Source organism: Phodopus roborovskii, unplaced genomic scaffold, assembly GCF_943737965.1.
Source record: "Phodopus roborovskii unplaced genomic scaffold, PHOROB, whole genome shotgun sequence".
NCBI lineage: Eukaryota > Metazoa > Chordata > Mammalia > Rodentia > Cricetidae > Phodopus > Phodopus roborovskii.
The window spans coordinates 24,215,620-24,232,895 of record NW_026126558.1 but is presented as its reverse complement, the minus strand read 5'-3'; the positions used below and the strand labels follow the sequence as shown (position 1 = coordinate 24,232,895).

Genomic DNA, 17,276 nt, shown 5'->3' with positions numbered 1-17,276 from the left:
GTATACTTACAATAGCAATATAAGTAGTTTCATATCAAATCTATTATAGTATGATACCTCTTGCCCTCATAGTGGTAATCATTAAATGAACTAGAAATAACTTCGTTTATTTATTATATTTCTTACTGTATATGAGTGTTTTGCCTGTATGTGTGTGTGTGTTTACTACAGTTGTGCCTGAAGAGGGTTCCCTGGAACTGGAATTACAGGTGGTTGTGAGCCACAATTGGGTGCTGAACTGAATGAACCTGGGTTGTAAATAAGAACAACTAAGTGCTCTTAACTGCTGAGCTATCTCCTCAGACCCACCTTTTTTTTGGTTTTGTTTTGGCTGTCCTAGAACTAGCTATGTAAACTAGGGTGGCCTTGAACTCAGGGATCTGCCTAACTCTGATTCCCAAGATCTGAAATAAAAGACAAGTGCCACCACACTTAGATTTTTGTTTTTTGTTTTTTCCTTTTTTTTTTTTTTTTTTTTTTTTTTAAACACAGGGTATCTATAGATCAGGCTGGCCCCAAACTCTGTATACCTAAGGATGGTCTTGAATTCCTGATTCTCTTGCCTCCACCTCCCAAAGGCTAAGAATATAGGTATATGCCACCATGCCCAGTTTAGGGAGAATTCTTAAGCCATTACAGACCAAAACTACACTAGTATAGCTTAAGTTACTGGTAACCTAGAAATAGTTTTTTTTTCAACAGTATTTCATACTCTAGTCAATATACTTAATACTTTAGAGGATAGTTCAGAATGTATATCCACAGTTATACTTAAAGTTGATGAATTAATTACCTTTGTCACAGATAAGTGCTTTCCTTAGTTCACTTTTATATTTATCTTCAGCTTCCATAATGACTTTATGATGATCACATAGGTATGCACAAGAGTGCAAAAGCTTGCTAAAATTTCGGCTATTGAGGAGTTTTCTTACTGCTATACAACCTAGAAAACAAATTTAACTTGGTGTGCAGATGTTACAAAATTATATACTAATAACTTTGCGAAAACAGATAACCTCTTAAAATGATAAAGTGAAATTAGGAAAATTTCAAGAAACCCCAATTTAGAGAGGAAAGAAAATACATATAAAGAAATAAGAGTCTAGCCAGTTAGAGTGTGGTGGTAATAATGCCTAGATCTCTGTACGGGCCACATTGCTTATTACTGGGTGGTGGTGGTGCATGCCTTTAATCCCAGCACTCTGGAGGCAGAGGCAGGTGGATCTCTGTGAGTTTGAGGCCAGCCAAGTTTACAAAGTGAGTTCCAGGACAAGCTCCAAAGCTACACAGAGAAACCCTGTCTTGAAAAACTAAAAAAAAAAAAAAAAAAAAAAAAAAAAAAAAAAAAAAAAAAAGAAGGATTGGGTTGTGGTAGAGGTATGAACAATTATAGTCACACAGAAAAGAAGCATCCAACCCACTGTGGCAACACTTGCCTATAATCCTCAGTACTTAGGAGGGCAGGAGGTTTGCAAGTTCAAGGCTATCTTGAGCAATTTTGTGAAACCTAGTCTCAAAAAAAACAAACCAAAACAAAACAAAAACCCCCAAAACTGAAGGACAGGTCAGTGTACAGTGCTTGTCTAGCATGTGCAAAGCCCTAGAAAAAGAAAAGGGCTGAGGATTAGCTTAGTTGGTACAATATTCAACTAACATTCACAAAGCTCTGGATTAAATCCTTATCATAGCATAAAATTGAGCACACACCTGTAATCCTAGCATTTAGAAGGCAGAGGCAGAAAAATCCTTGCTTTTAGGGAGGCCAGGTGAGGAAATATAAGACTCAGTCTCCAGTAAACAGAAAAGAAAAAGAAACAGAAGTATTTACATTGTTTTGGTTTTTAGCCACTAAGGGAAGGTACCTAAAGAAGTGATGGTTTGACTGAAATGTATACCATTGTCTCAGGCATCTGAATACTTGGTCTCCAGCTGGTGGTACTGTTTAGGAAGGTTCAGAAAGTTATGGGCTTTTGAGAGTTCAAAGATTGGTGCTGTTCCAGTGCACTCCCTTTCCTTCCATCTTGTGATTCAAGATGTGAGCTCTTAGCTCACATGATGGTCACAGTGATGGACTCCTTTTTTTTTTTCTTTTCTCTTTTTCCCTTTAAGGTTTATTTAGTTATTAATTATGTGTAGTGTTCTACCTGAATATATGACTACATGTCAAAAGAGGGCACCAGATCTTATTAGAAATGGTTGTGAGCTCCCATGTCATTGCTGGAAACTGGATGCAGGATTTCTGGAAGAGCAGTCAGTGCTCTTAATCTCTGAGCCATCTCTCTCTCCATCCCCCCCCCCCCCAGTAATGAACTCTTATATCTCTGGGACCTCCTTTTCTAAGGTGCTTTGGCCATGGTATTTTATCATAGCAACAGAAAGGTAGTACAGAAATGTTCTTTATACCCAGTCAATTTTCTTTTCACTTTAAAAATTATTTTAAACACCTAAGAGTAAAGGCCAGAGCATAAGAAACATCTGTGTATACTTTACCTAGTTTCATAATTATTAAAACACAGAGTCTTTTTTTTTTTGAGGCAGCATTTCTCTGAGTAGCCCTGGCTGTCTTGGTATACACTCTGTAGATTAAAGGCATATGCCTCCACCAACTGTAGAAAGTCAAATTTTATTGATATCTCTCCCATTATAACATACCCACAAGGACAATGGAATTTGCATTAAAATAGCATGCATTTGTGAATACTTATGCACCCCTAATAGAAGGTTTCTGCTTTTTAAATATAGGAAACTATTATCTAAGAAAATAATGCTTACTATAATCTAACATACAGTGCTTGTTTCTATTGCTATGAAGAGACACCATGACCACGGCAACTCTTATAATGGAAAAGAAATTATTATTAGGCAAGGCACAGTGTTACACACTTATAGTCTCAGCTTCTTGGGAAGCCAAGTTAAGCCAGGAGTCACTTAAGTCCACAAATTCCAGGCCAGCCTAGCCATTATATAAATACCTCACTCATCTTTCCAAAAATTTCATCAAGTGGCATTAATATGATGAATGTGGTATAATCTAATGCTTCAGTGTTGAAACTGTGATCTACCTTGAGTAATAATGTACAACAGATGTTGATTATATTTCCCTTTAACTAAAGAAATATTGTATAGTAACTTTATAAACTCACTCCAGAACTCATATGGACCTAGGTGGATGATCTAGGAACTGTGGTTTTAGATTTCTGAGAAGAAACTATTTCAAGAAACAATATTCATAAATACAGACAAACTACAGGTGATAAATTTTTAAGGGACTGGAAGTATTGCTGAGTTAGGTAAAGAGCACTTGCTATTCTTGCAGAGGATTTTATTTTGATTCCCAACATCCATATAGTGGCTAATAACTTCTGCAACTCCAGTTCCAGGGGAGCCAGAGCATTCACAAAACACACACATATACATGAAAATAAATATTTTTTTGAGACAGGATTTCTCTATGTAATCTTGACAATCCTGGAACTTGCTCTATAGACCAGCCTGGTCAGAGATCTGCCTACTTCTGCCTTCTGAGTGATGGTATTAAAGGCATGCACTACCACCACCACCTGGCTACAAAGAATTTTCTTAAGCCACTGGTTTTAGCTAGGTGTGGTAGTACACATCAGAAGACCACAAGTTAGAGGACAGTTTGGGCCAAATGGTAAGACTCAAAATAAATAAAAGACTCAAAAAAAATTAACAAGCTTTGGCATAGTGATGCATGCCTGTAATCTTAGCACTCTGGAGGCAGAGGAAAGAGGAACACATATATTTGAGGCCCAAGAGAACTGAGACAGGCAATCACAGGGACAAGTTTAGTAATGTGAGACCGTACATTTTGAACAATCTCCTTTTCTAAATATGCATTTGACAGCTGTGGTGGTTTGAATGAAAAATGCCCCCACAGGCTCACATATTTGAATAACTGGTTCCCAGTTGATCGTGCTGTTTGGAGAGGTTGAAGGGGTGCAGCTGGAGAAGTACCTTACTAGGGGAGAGCCTTACCCTACCTTCAGTCCATTTGTTCTGTTTCATATTTGTAGCTGTAGATATGATCTCTCAGCTTCCTAATCCTGCTTCCATGCCTGCTGCTTGCTGCATGTCTCCCTGCCATGATGGACCCTTCCCCCTCTGGAACTGTAGCCAAACTAAACTCTTCCTTCTGTAAGTTGCCTTGGTTATGATGCTTTATCACAGCAACAGAAAAGAAACTAATTCAGCAGCCTAGTTCCACTGTCTAGATATAGTATGCACAAAAAAAAACCCCTTTCTGAGCAATGCACTAAACAATCTTGGACATTACATTTCCATCTGCATATCTGCATCAGACTACACATATACTTTTCTGTGAACAATGGGATAACTTTCTCCTTTCTTGACAACAATCAAATTTAGATAGGTTTTTAGATTGTTACTATTATCACTACTATCATCATCATTATTATAGTATTTTTAATATGTATATAGGCGTTTTGCCTACATGTATATCTGTGGACCAAATACATGTAGTGCCCAAGACGGTCAGAAGAGGGTGTTAGATTCCCTAGAATTGTAGTTATAGATGGTTGGGAACAGCCATGTGGTTGCTAGGAATTGAACATGGGTCCTCTGGAGAAATAGCCAGTGATCTTAACTGCTGAGCCATCTTTCCAGCCCTTTATTTTTTATTTTTAATTGTGTGTATACGTGTGCATGTGTGCATGTGTGTGACTACATGACTCCCATTGCCTTATATATTTAAATGTTTGTTTTCCGGTTGGTGGACTATTTAGGAAGGATCAGAATGTTCAGCCTTGCTGCAGGAGATATGTCACTGGGAGATGGGCTTTGAAAGTTTCAAAAGCCCATGCCAGGCCCAGTCTTGCTCTTTCCCCCCATCTTCATCTTGCGGGATAAGATGTAAGCTCTTAGTTACTGCTCCAGCACCATACCCACCTGCTCCAATGATGATCACAGATTAACCAACCCTCTGAAACTGTAAGTAAGGCCCCAATTAAACACTTTCTTTTGTAAGTTGCTTTGGTCATGTCTTATCACAGCAACAGGACAGTAACTAAAATAGTCATAGAAGCCAAAATAGAGTACCAGATCCTCAGGAGCTAGAGTTTCAGGTGGTAATGAGTAGTGGATGTTGGAAACTTAACGCAGGTCCTCTCCAAAAGCAGTGTGACTCTTAACCACTGTCCTAAATGTAGACAATTTCTATTCAAATATATTCCCAGTGTATCTGAATATAAGGCATAGAAAGGCCGATCCAGCCTCAACTGCTTTTGGGTGCATGTGCAATAAGACAAATTGTGTTCTCAAGTAAAATTTTAAGAAGTATCCCCTATTTACCATCTTATGCCAATGCAGGATTGAATGGACACATGTTTGAAATCAGATGCATTATGGGGAGGGATATGCACAGTAAGATGATTATATGACCTAATCTATCAAAGCAGAGAACCACCCATGTTGTACCTTTTAACAACTAAACTTCTCCTTTTCTTGAGCCCCAAATAATAGAGTCCTGAAGTACTCTAGCTAGTATAGCCACTGTCAATCTTGACAGTGTATCCTTCTCTAATCTGTACAAGTGACTGTCTCTTAATAAAGTCACCTTGTTATTTTTGCACATCCTTGTGAGCCCTATTTTCAATGCTTTGGATTGCTGTGGAATGACCCTTCTGTACACTATGAAAATGGGCTGCTCTCATTGTTAATAAAAAGCCGATTGGTGGCTGGGTAGTAGCGCACACCTTTGACCCAGTACTTGGGAGGCAGAGGCAGACAGATCTCAATGAATATGAGGCCAGCCTGGCCTACAGAGCAAGTACCAGGAGAGGTTCCAAAGCTACACAAAGAAACCCTGTCTCAAAAACAAAACAAAAGGCTGATTGGCCAACAGTTAGGCAAGATTTTCAGGACAGAGAGAATGCTGGAAAGAAGTCAGAGGAGTCACAAGCTTCCTCTTAGGGAAGAAGCAACATGAGAAGTTCATAGATGAGGTAAGCAAGCCTTGGGGCAGCATATAGATCAATAGAAATGTGTTAATTTAAGTCGTAAGAGCTAGCTGGAGACAAGCCTAAGATGTTGGCCAAGCACTTATAATTAATAATAAGTCTTTGTGTGGTTTTTTGGGAGTGGGCTGGTGGGACAGAAAAATTCCACCTACACTGATTGGATAAGAGGTCAAGAACCTGAAAACACATGCTTCTAACCCTAGCCATTAGTAACAGCACTATAAAATGAGACCCAGTGTCAGTAACTTAAAAAAAAAAAAAAAGAATGAATGAATGAATTGATAATGAATAAGTCACCAGTTTTAGGGGGGAAAGACTCCAGGTAAACTAACATTTCAAGTTCAGTAAAATGAAAATAATAATGAATCAATCAACTGGTTTTAAAGGGAAAATAAGGGGTTATGTAACTTTAATGTAGAAAAATAAGTAGGATGTTAAGAAAGAGAGGAGGGAAAGGATAAAGTAGTAGTAGAGCTCTTGTCTAATATGTTTGAGGCTCTTAGGTTCAATCCCCAGTAATAGAGACAGTGTGTGTGATAGTGGACAAGAGAGCAAGTGTCACATTTTAGGGAATTAAGGGAATGAGTGTATAGAGAAGGAATTAAGAAGAGTCACCAATAAAAGTAGAATAATATCCTGGCATGGTCATACATGCCAATAGTCCCAGCACTTGGAGGGCAGAAGCAGGAGGATTACTGAAAATTCAGGACAAGTCTGGCTGAGGAGATAACTTAGTGGTTGAGAGCACTAACTGCTCTTTCAGAGGATCAGGGTTCAATTCCCAGTACCCATATGGCAGCTCACAACAGTATATAACTCCAATTCTTGGATGCCTGATACTGTTCTGGGCTCCTTGGGCATCAGGCACAAGTGACAAATAGGCATACATGCAAGCAAAAGCCCCACCCCAACCCCCACACACTTCCCCTTCCCTCTAAAAAGGGAGGAGGGTAAAGTAGATAAACATTTAAAGGGAAGGCAAATTGCACCAAGTATTTGGATTTTTAAGATGAGGAAAAATTAGCCTTGTTCAGGTAGGACAAATGGATGTAATAACCCAAATCATCTGCCTAGGTATTCTGTAATGAACTCAAGAGGGTACTCTAAATGCTGTAATTTTTATAAGGAAATTACAACAATAATTAACACCAATTAGATATGAACTACCCAAATCAAGGAGTCAAGAGTTTCAGCACTGAAACATTAGGTTAATCTGGGAGTGATGGCTATTCTATTTTGGATGAGAACTTTCATCTCTGTTGCTCTGAAGCTGATTTATAACCACAATATGAATCCCATATCTATACACTGTCTTCTAATATAATTATAAAATCTTTGCTGCAGTTCCTTCCTTTAAATCAGCACACCTGCATTCCAGCTATTTAAGAGATTGAGGTACTCTGGGCAGTGATGGCACTTTAATCCCAGCACTCAAGACACAGAGGCAGGCAGATCTCTGTGAGTTTGAGGCCAGCCCTGGTCTACACAGCTAGTTCCAGGACAGGCTCCAAAGCAATACAGAAAAACCCTGTCTCAAAAAAACAAACAGGAAGGAAGGAAGGAAGGAAGGAAGGGAGGAAGGAAGGAAGGAAGGAAAGAAGGGAGGGAGGAAGGAAGGAAGGAAGGAAGGAAGGAGAAAGGAAAAGGAAAGAAAGAAAAGAAAGAAAAGGAAATAAAAGAAAAAAAGAAGAATTGGTAGGTATGAGGAAGAGAAAAACTTGGATCAGTGCAGTGAGATCTTATAGAAAAAAAATCAGTAGCGGGGCTCTCTTCCTGTTCCCCATCATGTCGCAAGATCAAGGCAAAAAGGAGAACCCCACGGGGAACTGCGCATCTGCATCTGCATCCGCAAGCTCTGCCTCAACATCTGTGTTGGGGAGAGCAGAGACAGACTGACCCGGGCAGCCAAGGTGTTGGAACAGCTCACAGGCCAGACACCTGTGTTTTCCAAAGCTAGATACACCGTCAGGTCCTTTGGCATCAGAAGAAACGAAAAGATTGCTGTTCACTGCACTGTCCGTGGAGCCAAGGCAGAAGAAATTCTGGAGAAAGGCCTGAAGGTGCGGGAGTATGAATTACGGAAAAATAACTTCTCAGATACTGGAAACTCTGGAACTGGAATTCAAGAACACATTGATCTGGGCATCAAATATGACCCAAGCATTGGGATCTACGGCCTGGACTTTATGTGGTTCTGGGTAGGCCAGGTTTCAGCATCGCAGACAAGAAGCGCAGTACAGGCTGCATTGGGGCCAAACACAGAATCAGCAAAGAGGAGGCCATGCGCTGGTTCTAGCAGAAGTATGATGGGTTCATCCTTCCCGGCAAATAAATTTTATCCAAAAGGCCAATAAAAAATTTTCTCAGAAAAAAAATCAGTAGTGGGGTATGGGACACTAGGTACATTAATAAATTTACTAGAAATATAAAACTATATATGGAATACTTAATACCTGTTTAGAGCATAATATAGAATAAATATCTACCTCTCTGCTCTCTGAAAACATATTTATCTTGCTCATTTAAAGTTGTAGACAGTGTTGTGACAAAAAAAAATAATAAATATTAATTGCATTTACTCATTTGGGCACACCCTAATGAAAAATAGACAATATTGATTTATGCTTTTAAAATTCAAATTGTTACATATTCAAAGGAGATGAAATTAAATCATAAGGCAGAAACCTTATAAATTAACTGCAGATACAGATTCAATTTTGAACTATTATAATTAAAAAATATTCACCTGAGCATCTATAGTTCAACATTTTGAAACAGTTGCCATTCGCTTGAAAACCAACTTCTTTATCTATTATGTCTAAACACAATGTAAATGGATCTGAAAAAAAATGTAAAATGTAAGAATTTTTGTTTAATGAAAAGGTTCTGAAATTTATAATATTTATTAAGCCTCAGATTTTTCATACATTTTCTCTCACTATTAAGTCATCTTAGTGGATAAAGAGAAAGATTCTGGATATGAGTAAATGGCAGGTGTGTCAGAGTCAAAAGTGTGACTTACACAGGGCAGATATACCAAATTACATTTAAGTTTCACCCACACCAAATACCTATTTTCTTGAAAAACCAAATAAACATTTTAAATCATACCTGTTACTGGTACTTGCTGCCTTCCATTTTTGACAATGTTAGTTGGATGTTCAACAACATGGTCACTAAAAGAAAATGGATACTACATTATTAGAAGTAAAAATTCTTTGGTGTGGGGGAGATTTTAAACAGTATTGTGGTTCAGAATGTCCAGCAGAAATATGAAGCTGTTTCCAAAACCTACTACTATAATCTGAATGTCAACTGTGCCCCCAAAGTCCATTATTCAAGTCCTGATGCTCAGCTTGGCACTACTGGGAGATTTTGAGATGTTTAGGAGGTAGGATCTTGTACAAGGTCTTAAGGTCACCAGATATATACCCTTGAAGGGGACTGTATAACACTGGCTTGTCCTATTTTCTTGGTTCATGGGGTGAGTGGTTTGCTTCAACATATGCTCCTGACACCTTATGCTGTCCTTGCTAAAGACCCCAAAGCAAAGGGTACTCAGTCCACCATGTCAGACAGTAACGTCCCAAACCATGAGTCAAAATAAACCTTTTCTCTATAAAAGTTAATTGCTTCAGGTATTATGTTATAATGACAGAAATCTGACTACCAAGTCAACAAAATTTGGCCAAAGTAGGGTCAGAGCCTTGTTTGAAGGTGTAAACAAGACTGCAGAAAGTAATAGTATTGATAAAAAACAGAATGAAAATATTATAAGAGGGCTAGGGATGTAGATTTCTTCTTCTTTTTGATTTAAAAGAACCAAGTCTCCTGTATCTAGACTGGCCTTAAACTCTATTTGTATTAGAGGGTGACTTTAAATTCTGCCTCTAACTCCTGAGTGCTAGGGATTAAAGTATATGTTACCACACCCAGTGTCTGTGGTACTGGAGCCTTGAGTTTATTCCTAGCATATGTTGTGAGGGACAAAGTAAATGTGTAATAGTCTGAGTCAAAAAATGAACAGGAACGTTAGAGGAAAGAGGCTAGGGATAAATGGGTAATAGTCTGAGTTCTAAAAAAAAATGAATACAGGAAAAAACGTTTAGAAGAAAAGATGGACTAGCTCAGTTGCTAAAGTGTCTGCCTAGCATTTGTGAAGCCCCGGGTTCAATCCCCAGTAGTACATAAACTGGGTGTGAAACCTCATACCTTAATTTCAGCACTCAGGGGGTAAAACAAGAAGAATAAAAAAAATTCAAAGTCATCTTTTTCAAAGAAGAAAAAAAAAAGAGAGAGAGAGAGAGAGAGGAGGAAGAGAAGAAAAACAGCAAGAATAAAGGCAGAAAGGGAGACCAAAATCTGGGAGGACATGGAGGACAGGATAACAACTAATAATATAATAATATTCACTGTGATAGTTTGAATATAATTGGCCCCCATAAACTCATAGGGAGTGGCATTATTAGGAGGCATGGCTTTAATGGAGTAGGTGTGGCCTTATTAGAGGAAGTGTGTCATTGTGGGGGTGTACTTTGAGGTCTCCTTTGCTCAAGCATGTTCACTGTGGTATACAGTTGCTTCTGTAGCCTGCAGATCAAGATATACAACTCTCAACTCCTTCTCCAGCACCATGTCTGCCTACATGTCACCACATCCCTGTCAGCAGTCACCATGTCCTGTGGTGATGATAATGGACTAAACCTCTGAACTGTAAGCCATCCCAATTAAATGTTTTACTTCATAAGAGTTGCCTTGGTCATAGTGTCTCTTCAAAGCAAAAGAAACCCTAACTAAGACAATAGCCTTTTGTAAACTGAGCACAGGACATACACCTGTAATACCAGCATTTGGAAGACCTGAAATAGGAATATCATGAGTTGTAAGCCAAACTGACCTAATCTCAGAAAAAAATTCATATATGAAATCACATGTTTATGTCTGGTAAATAAATCCTTGATGGGAACTGGAAAGATCGCTCGATGGTTAAGTGGTCCACTTCCAGAGGACCCAGGTTCAATTCCCAGCACCCACAGTGTAGCTCAGGGGATCTGACACCTTTTTCTGGCCTCTTTACAGGCCCTAGGCATGCATACAATACACATACATACATACAGGCAGGTACCCATACACAGAAAATAAAATAAAAAGAAATAAATATTTAAAAGAGAAAAAAAGGATATGGCAAGATGTATGTTTATTTTGTGTTTTGAGATAGTCTCACACAACCCAGGCTGGCTCTCAACTTGCTTTGTAGTGGAAGATGACTCTGGGCTCCTGATCTTCCTGCCTTCACTTTCTAGGTGCTGGTTTTATAGACATGTGCAACTATGCCCAATTGATGCAATACTGGGAATCAAACCCAGGGCCTTGTGTACACTAGGCACACACTCTACCAACTGAAATAACCCTTTTGTCATAAATAACCATTTTATGGAGGCCAATTTCAAACTGCCACAGATATTAACAACGATTATTGTTAATCTCTAGCCCTATTTGTAGTAGGTACAAGACTGAAGGGGAAAACAATTAAAATGCAAGTAACTCAAACTGACACTAAAATAATAATAGCTAAGATAGAAACATGGTCAATCTTAAAGTTGGAGAGATGGCTCTGCAGTTATAAGCACGACTAGTAAGAGCTCTTCTGGAGGATACAGATTTGATTCCCAGCACCCACATGAAGACTCATCACTCACTGTAACCAGTACCCAGGGATCCACTGCCTGCTCTTCTGTCCTCTGTAGGCACCAGGCTCACATGGTACATAGACACACAAGTGCAAACCATTCATTAAATAAAAAATAAAAATAGGGCCAATCAGAAGAGAAAAAAAGAGAGTATGGGTGAAAGCCTTGGAACATAAGGCAAGAAGGCTAGCCCACAAACATATCTCAGCATTCTGCAATTTCCTATCCCCGAGAAGCAAGGTTAAAACTGCCACTGACAGCAGTCTTGACAGTTTCTATGCAGTACTCCTAAACTGCCTAATTTTCTCAATTTTGATAAAACTGTAAATTTCCCTTGGCTAGTTTCTATTTTTCTTTTGGACACTGGTCAAAAGCCTAAGCATATTTTCATAAGACACTCTGGACTTTTTCACTTTCTTTGAAACCCTCTTCCTCTTCCACAGAAAAGCTCCTTATTGACTGACATTACTCAGCATGGCAATTTTTGCAACCCCTAACTCTAAAACTCATGGCTTTCTCTTTCCTTCTCCATCTCTCTCAAACTGACAGCTACTGAGATTAACAGCTTGTTTGCCTAGTTTTTATTTCAAACTAATAAAATTATTCTTGAGGAGAAAAAAAAAGGAAAGGGAAGAGAAGGAGTGATAATACCATCCATCGTTCTGGTACTTAGTTTACCCTGTAATCTGACCAGAGCATAGCCTCCTCTTCATTTTCCTTAAGTACAACAGACATCAGACAAACACAAGAAAGGGTTTAAGAGGAAAAGCTATACGCCTACATCCAATCTTACATGCTACCTGTGAGAGGAAAAGGGCAGTTAAAGGAAACAAAATTGTCGCGGGGTGGGGGGGGAGAAGCAATCCCAAATTGGGTTTTCACCAAGTTTACTACAGTAAACTTACAAACTAGTTTTTGTCATATTGCTGATAGGTTCAATGCTTTATTACTTCAAATATAGGGACTTAGTTTAAGTTTTCTTTTGTAAGCATAATTTCTAAAATTCAAATTTTATTGTCTTAGGGTTTCTACTGCTGTGATGAAACACCATAATCTAAAAGCAAGTTGAGGAGGAGTAAAGGGTTTATTTGGCTTAAATTTCCATGTTGTAGCCCATCATTGAAAGAAGTCAGTGCAAGAACTCTGGATGCAAGAGCTTAGGCAGAGGCCATGGAAGAGTGCTGCTTACTCACATGCTCTCCACATAGCTTGCACAGTCTTATAGAACCCAGGACCACCAGTCCAGGGATAGCAACTTACAATGGGCTGGGAATTGTCCCATAAATCACTAATTTAAAAAATGCCCCACAGGCTTCCATCAGTCCCAATCTGATGGAGGTATTTCTTTAATTGAGGTTCCCTCTTCTCAGATGACTTTAGCTTGTGTCAAGTTGACATAAAACTATCTAAGTATTTCATTCAATTTGAAGTCTTCAGATCTTGGGACATAATTCAGTTGGTAGAATGCTTGCCTAACATGTATGAAACCCTGGCTTTGATCACTAGCATCATATAAACTGGGGGCAGTAGTACACATAACTTTTTGTTATCATGAGACCATTTCAAAAAAGAAAATAAAGCAAATATGTCTTCAGTGGCTTCCCACATCATGTGAATTAAATCCCCAAATCCTGAGAACAACATGCAAAGCCTTGATAAACTAGAATCCATACTTCCTCATCCAAATTCATTGGTCATTTCTTTTTTCAAAAACTTTAGAACTGGGGATGTAGCTCATTTGGAAGAGTACTTATCCAGAATCATCAGGTCATGGGTTCACTCTTTAGCACTGCAAAAATCGGGTGTGGTTATACTTGCCTATAACATCAGCACTTGGGAGGTAGCGGTAGGAAGATCAGAATTTCAAGATCATCCTCTGCTACATATAAGCTTGGGATATAAGAGATACTGTCTCAAATTTTTTTCCTTTCCCATCCATGCTCCCAGCAAGCAGCACTAATGAAAGGCAGTGAGGCACAATAGCAAATATACTGGAAAACATGGGAGTAGGAAGGAAACTATGGAAGAAAAAGGGGTTGGCAGGAAGAGGAGGAGATAAAAATATTCTGAAAGGTTGAGAGGTGGTGGCGCAAGCCTTTAATCCCAGCACTCTGGAGGCAAAGGCAGTCCGATCTCTGGGAGTTCAAGGACAGGATTCAAAGCTACAGAGAAATCCTGAATATTCTGAAAGGGAAATAAGATAAAGTATATTAAAAAATATATGAAATTGTAAAAGGATAAATGCATTTAAAAAAGGAAACAAAAAGAATTCCTACTTTAGCCTTCTCCCAAAACCAGATTTAACCATTCCTGTATCCATAATGCTTAACAACAGGACACACAATAAATACTTATTGAGTAAATATGCACTATAATCATTAAACTATACCTTGATTGAGAAACAGAATCCTTTTGGTTAAAAGTCATTTTTTCATTTAAGTTTTGAGTACAGCTTGAAGTGGCTTTATATAAAATCTTATTCTGCCCTCTCTCCCTGCAGCAAGGATTAAGAGGATTTGTGTTCTTTTTCAGAGACTTCATTTGGTTTTCATTTGCACAAGCTTTAGATGTGACTTCACTGGACTTAAAACTGCGAAGCTGTCTAGACTGGTTTATATTCTTATTTTCTGCTTTGGTACTTCCAATACTATCTGTACAGAGATGTTTCAAATTGTTCTGTATTTTTACTTTCACAGATGGGGCGTTATCCTTATATTGTCCACTTTGTAATTTTTCCTAAAATATAAAAATAGCAAGTAAATAATTTCAATACAATCATTTCTGTATAATATGCTTTACATTACCTTTAAATAATATATAAAACTTCATGATTTTTAACACTTAACAATAAAAGAAATACTTTACATTAGGAAGAGAAAGAGAATTTATTTAATATTAGATACCTGAGAAGCTACCTGAGGGGAAAAAAGGTAGATATATAACAGTTTCACAACAATAAGGTAAAAGAGAACCAAATGCTTTTAAAATGTTGAACAAAATTATATAGTCCCAGGGAGATGGCTAGGTGAGTAAAGGTGCTTGACAACCTAAGTATGATCCCAGGACCCACATGGTAGAAGAAGATGACTAGCTTCTACAGGTTGTCTTTGGGCTTACATGTATACACTCATTCACACACCCAAACATACACAAATAAATAAATAAACATCAAGAAAATAAAACACAAGGTGGGAGGGGAACAGGGGAGAAGGATTTGGGGGATTGGAATGTGGGAGGAGGCTGAGATATAAAATAAATCAATGATTTAAAAAAAACTATTATAAAAGAAACTATTCTCAAGGAGTGGAAAACCTGTCTACATAGTAAACAATAACTACAACACAAAAAATCCTTAATATGCTTGATCACATAAAGTATCTTTGAAAGCTCTCCTTGGGACTAAGGACAATGAAGGAGAATGGACTTAAAATGGAAAAAGGACAAGAAGCAAAACCAATGGCAATCAAGACACAGAAAGTCATATATAAATCATGTACTAGATAATTCTACCCCAACCTCCAAGACAGGGTTTCTGTAGTCTTGGCTGTCCTGGAACTTGCTCTCTAGACCAGCCTATCCTCTAGCTCACAGTGATCTGCCTGTGATCACTGAGGATTAAAAGTGTATGCCACTAAATGCAGCAAACTCTTAAGTAACACTAATAAAAAGCCCCTACCTAAGAAAAAGATAACAATCATATGGGAAGGTAAGCAAAGGAGACAAACAGTTCATTAGACAGGAAGCATAAGTAGCTCTTAACCATATGAAAAATCCCTCCATCTCAATGTAATAAGAGAAATAACTACTGAAACTACACTGCAGCATCTTCCTTCTCTACCAAGACAGATTCAAAGCATGTGAAGAAATAGCTTGAGCACTACCGGCTAGACTGTATCCATGTATCCATGATTAAATAACTTGACAGTTAACATTTTTTTTTTTTTTTGAGACAGGGTATCATCATGTAGCCCTGGCTGGTCTAGAACCTGCTATATCAACCAAGCTCAGAGAGATCCCCCTGCCTCTGCCTCCAGAGACAGATTAAAGACAAACAGCCCAGCCTTTAAATTTTTATTCCATTTCTGTCTTGACAACTTTTATACAGCTCTCTGTGCTGATTCTCAGAAGATTTAACCTCAAAAGCTCCAGCTAACCAGTATCAATTGTCCCAGTAAAGCAAAGGTTTTGATTAAGTGGTTCTGGGTCTCTTGTTAATCACAACCGCTGACTCATCAGTCCCAGCTGACCAGAAGTACAGATCTTAGTAGAAAATTGCAAATATGAAGCTGTCTCAAAAGTATAATTCTCAAAATTCCCTCTGGAATTTCACAAACCAGGTATTGCTACCAACATTCATATCTTCCAAATGATTACACACAATACATATTTCCACCAAATAGCACATTTAATTATAGGTGTCCATGGGGCCTCTGGTAATGCATCATTATTTATCCCTAGTATACAAATGGACTTTGGGAGCCCATTCCACTTAGAGGGATACCCTCTCATCCTAGACATATGGGGGAGGGCCTGGGCCCTGCTCCAAATGATATGACAGATTTTGTAGACTCCCCATGAAGGCCTTGCCTTCTCTGGGGAGCAGAAAGGGGATGGGATGGGGTTTGATGGGGGGGAATCGGGAGGATAGAAGGGTGCAGGAACTGGGATTGACATGTAAAACAAGCTTGTTTCAAATTTAAATTAAAAAAATATAAAAAAAATAGTAGATAGACTGTGATGCCACATGCTTGTAATCCCAGCACTTGGAAAGCAGAGGCAGGAAGATCAAGAATTCAAGGTCATCTTCCACTACATACTGAGTCTAAGGCTATATGAGATCTGTCTTAAACAATAACAAACCCACCAACCTGTTGGCTCTTGTGGCATATGCCCATAATTCAAGCATTCTGAAACCAGAGGCACAAAAACTGCCCATGTACCAGGCCAACTTGTTCTATGCATTCCAGGCCAGCCAGCATTACAAAGTGAGACCCTGATTCAAACGAACAAACAGACAGACAGAAAATCTAGAAACAAGGATCGGGGGACATGGTTGCACAACACTATAAAAATGTCCTTAATATTAAATAATTGTGCATTTTAAACACGAATGGAATGAAGCCACACAGGGTACTCATGCCTATAATCCCAGTACTTGGGAAGCAGAGGTAGGAAGATACAAGAAGTATGAAGTCAACCTGATCATCAAGTTCTAGGTCAGCAAGGGCTACAAATAAGATCTAATCTCAAAAAAGTAAAGAAAGTTTGAAATGAAATACTGTTATATATTTTATCACAATTTAAAAGAACAAATAGTGTATGCAGTAAACTAAAAACCACTGAATTAGGTAACAAGTAAATAGAATGAAAATTACATCTCAAGCTGTTGATGGCTCAGTCAGTAAAATACTTGCCTTTGAAAGCACAAGGACTGGAATTCAGATCCCCAGAAACCACATAAAAATATAGGGATTAGGGTGCACATCTGTAACCCAGGTGGGACACAAACCGATCCCCGGAAACTTTCAAACAAGTTCCAAACCAATGTGAAACTGTTTCAAACAACATGTGGAAAGCACCTTGAGGA

The 17,276-nt window shown here is 38.5% G+C and overlaps 1 protein-coding gene and 1 pseudogene across 1 annotated transcript in view; one reads left to right on the top strand and one right to left on the bottom strand.

Annotated features, from left to right (window-relative positions):
* Positions 1 to 17,276, bottom strand: part of Terb1 (telomere repeat binding bouquet formation protein 1) — a 53,254-nt gene that overhangs the window by 3,791 nt on the left and 32,187 nt on the right. The window contains exons 13-16 of the mRNA XM_051201522.1: positions 14,079 to 14,425; positions 9,111 to 9,175; positions 8,746 to 8,838; positions 794 to 943 (exon numbers count right to left, since the gene is read on the bottom strand). Of these exons, the coding sequence (XP_051057479.1) occupies positions 794 to 943; positions 8,746 to 8,838; positions 9,111 to 9,175; positions 14,079 to 14,425 (655 nt within the window). The remainder of the gene's footprint in view (positions 1 to 793; positions 944 to 8,745; positions 8,839 to 9,110; positions 9,176 to 14,078; positions 14,426 to 17,276) is intronic.
* LOC127234535 (60S ribosomal protein L11-like) lies at positions 7,785 to 8,374 on the top strand (annotated as a pseudogene).